Source organism: Ogataea haglerorum (assembly GCF_019207285.1).
Source record: "Ogataea haglerorum isolate 81-453-3 chromosome Unknown 81-453-3_NODE_131_length_599_cov_212.622605, whole genome shotgun sequence".
Taxonomy (NCBI): Eukaryota; Fungi; Ascomycota; class Pichiomycetes; order Pichiales; family Pichiaceae; genus Ogataea; species Ogataea haglerorum.
The window spans coordinates 1-599 of NW_025065194.1; the positions used below are offsets into that span (position 1 = coordinate 1).

At 66.3% G+C, this 599-nt stretch overlaps 1 protein-coding gene across 1 annotated transcript; it reads right to left on the reverse strand.

Annotated features, from left to right (window-relative positions):
* KL911_005406 (uncharacterized protein) lies at positions 1-491 on the reverse strand (the record flags this gene model as incomplete). Its single annotated transcript, XM_043200802.1, has 1 exon — positions 1-491. A coding segment is annotated over one exon (491 nt), but the record flags the coding sequence as incomplete, so codon positions are not given.
* Between the last annotated feature and the right edge of the window lie 108 nt (positions 492-599).

A 599-nucleotide genomic window follows, 5' to 3' on the forward strand; every position in this document is an offset into this window, starting at 1 on the left:
CCGAGCGCCAGGACCTTGGCGCCCATCGAGGCCGCCACCGAGACCGCGCCGCTGCTGAACCGGCCCGTGCTAGGGCCGATGGCCACGGTGTCTCCCGGCTTGAGGCCGATCTCGCGGAAGCCGCCGTACGCCACAAGCGGGAAGGTCAGGCCCGCAATCAGGTCCGTGTCGAACGAGATGGCGTCCTCGTTGACCGGGTAGCAGCTCTCGATGTCCACCAGCGCGTACTGCAACAAGTAGCCGTTTCTCTTGTACTCCTCTGCCGAGAGCGCCTTGGACTCCGGCGTGGCGCCGTCGCCCACAGACTTGACGAGGTAGTGCTCAGGGCCGTCTCGCGACCACACCGCAGGGTCCAGGTACACGAGCTGGCCCTTCTTGAACGTGTCGCTCTCGACGACTCTGCCGACGCCCGCGGTGCCCGCGACGAACGGCTCTGGGATGCTGAAATATGGGTTTCTAGGCGCCTCGACCCGCGACTTGAGGCTGCCCATCACGCTGGCCTCCACTTTGACCAGCACCTGGCCGGGACCGGCCTGTGGCACAGGGACCTCCTTGAGGGTGAGGCCCGATCCGTACTTCTCGACGACGACCGCTTTCTG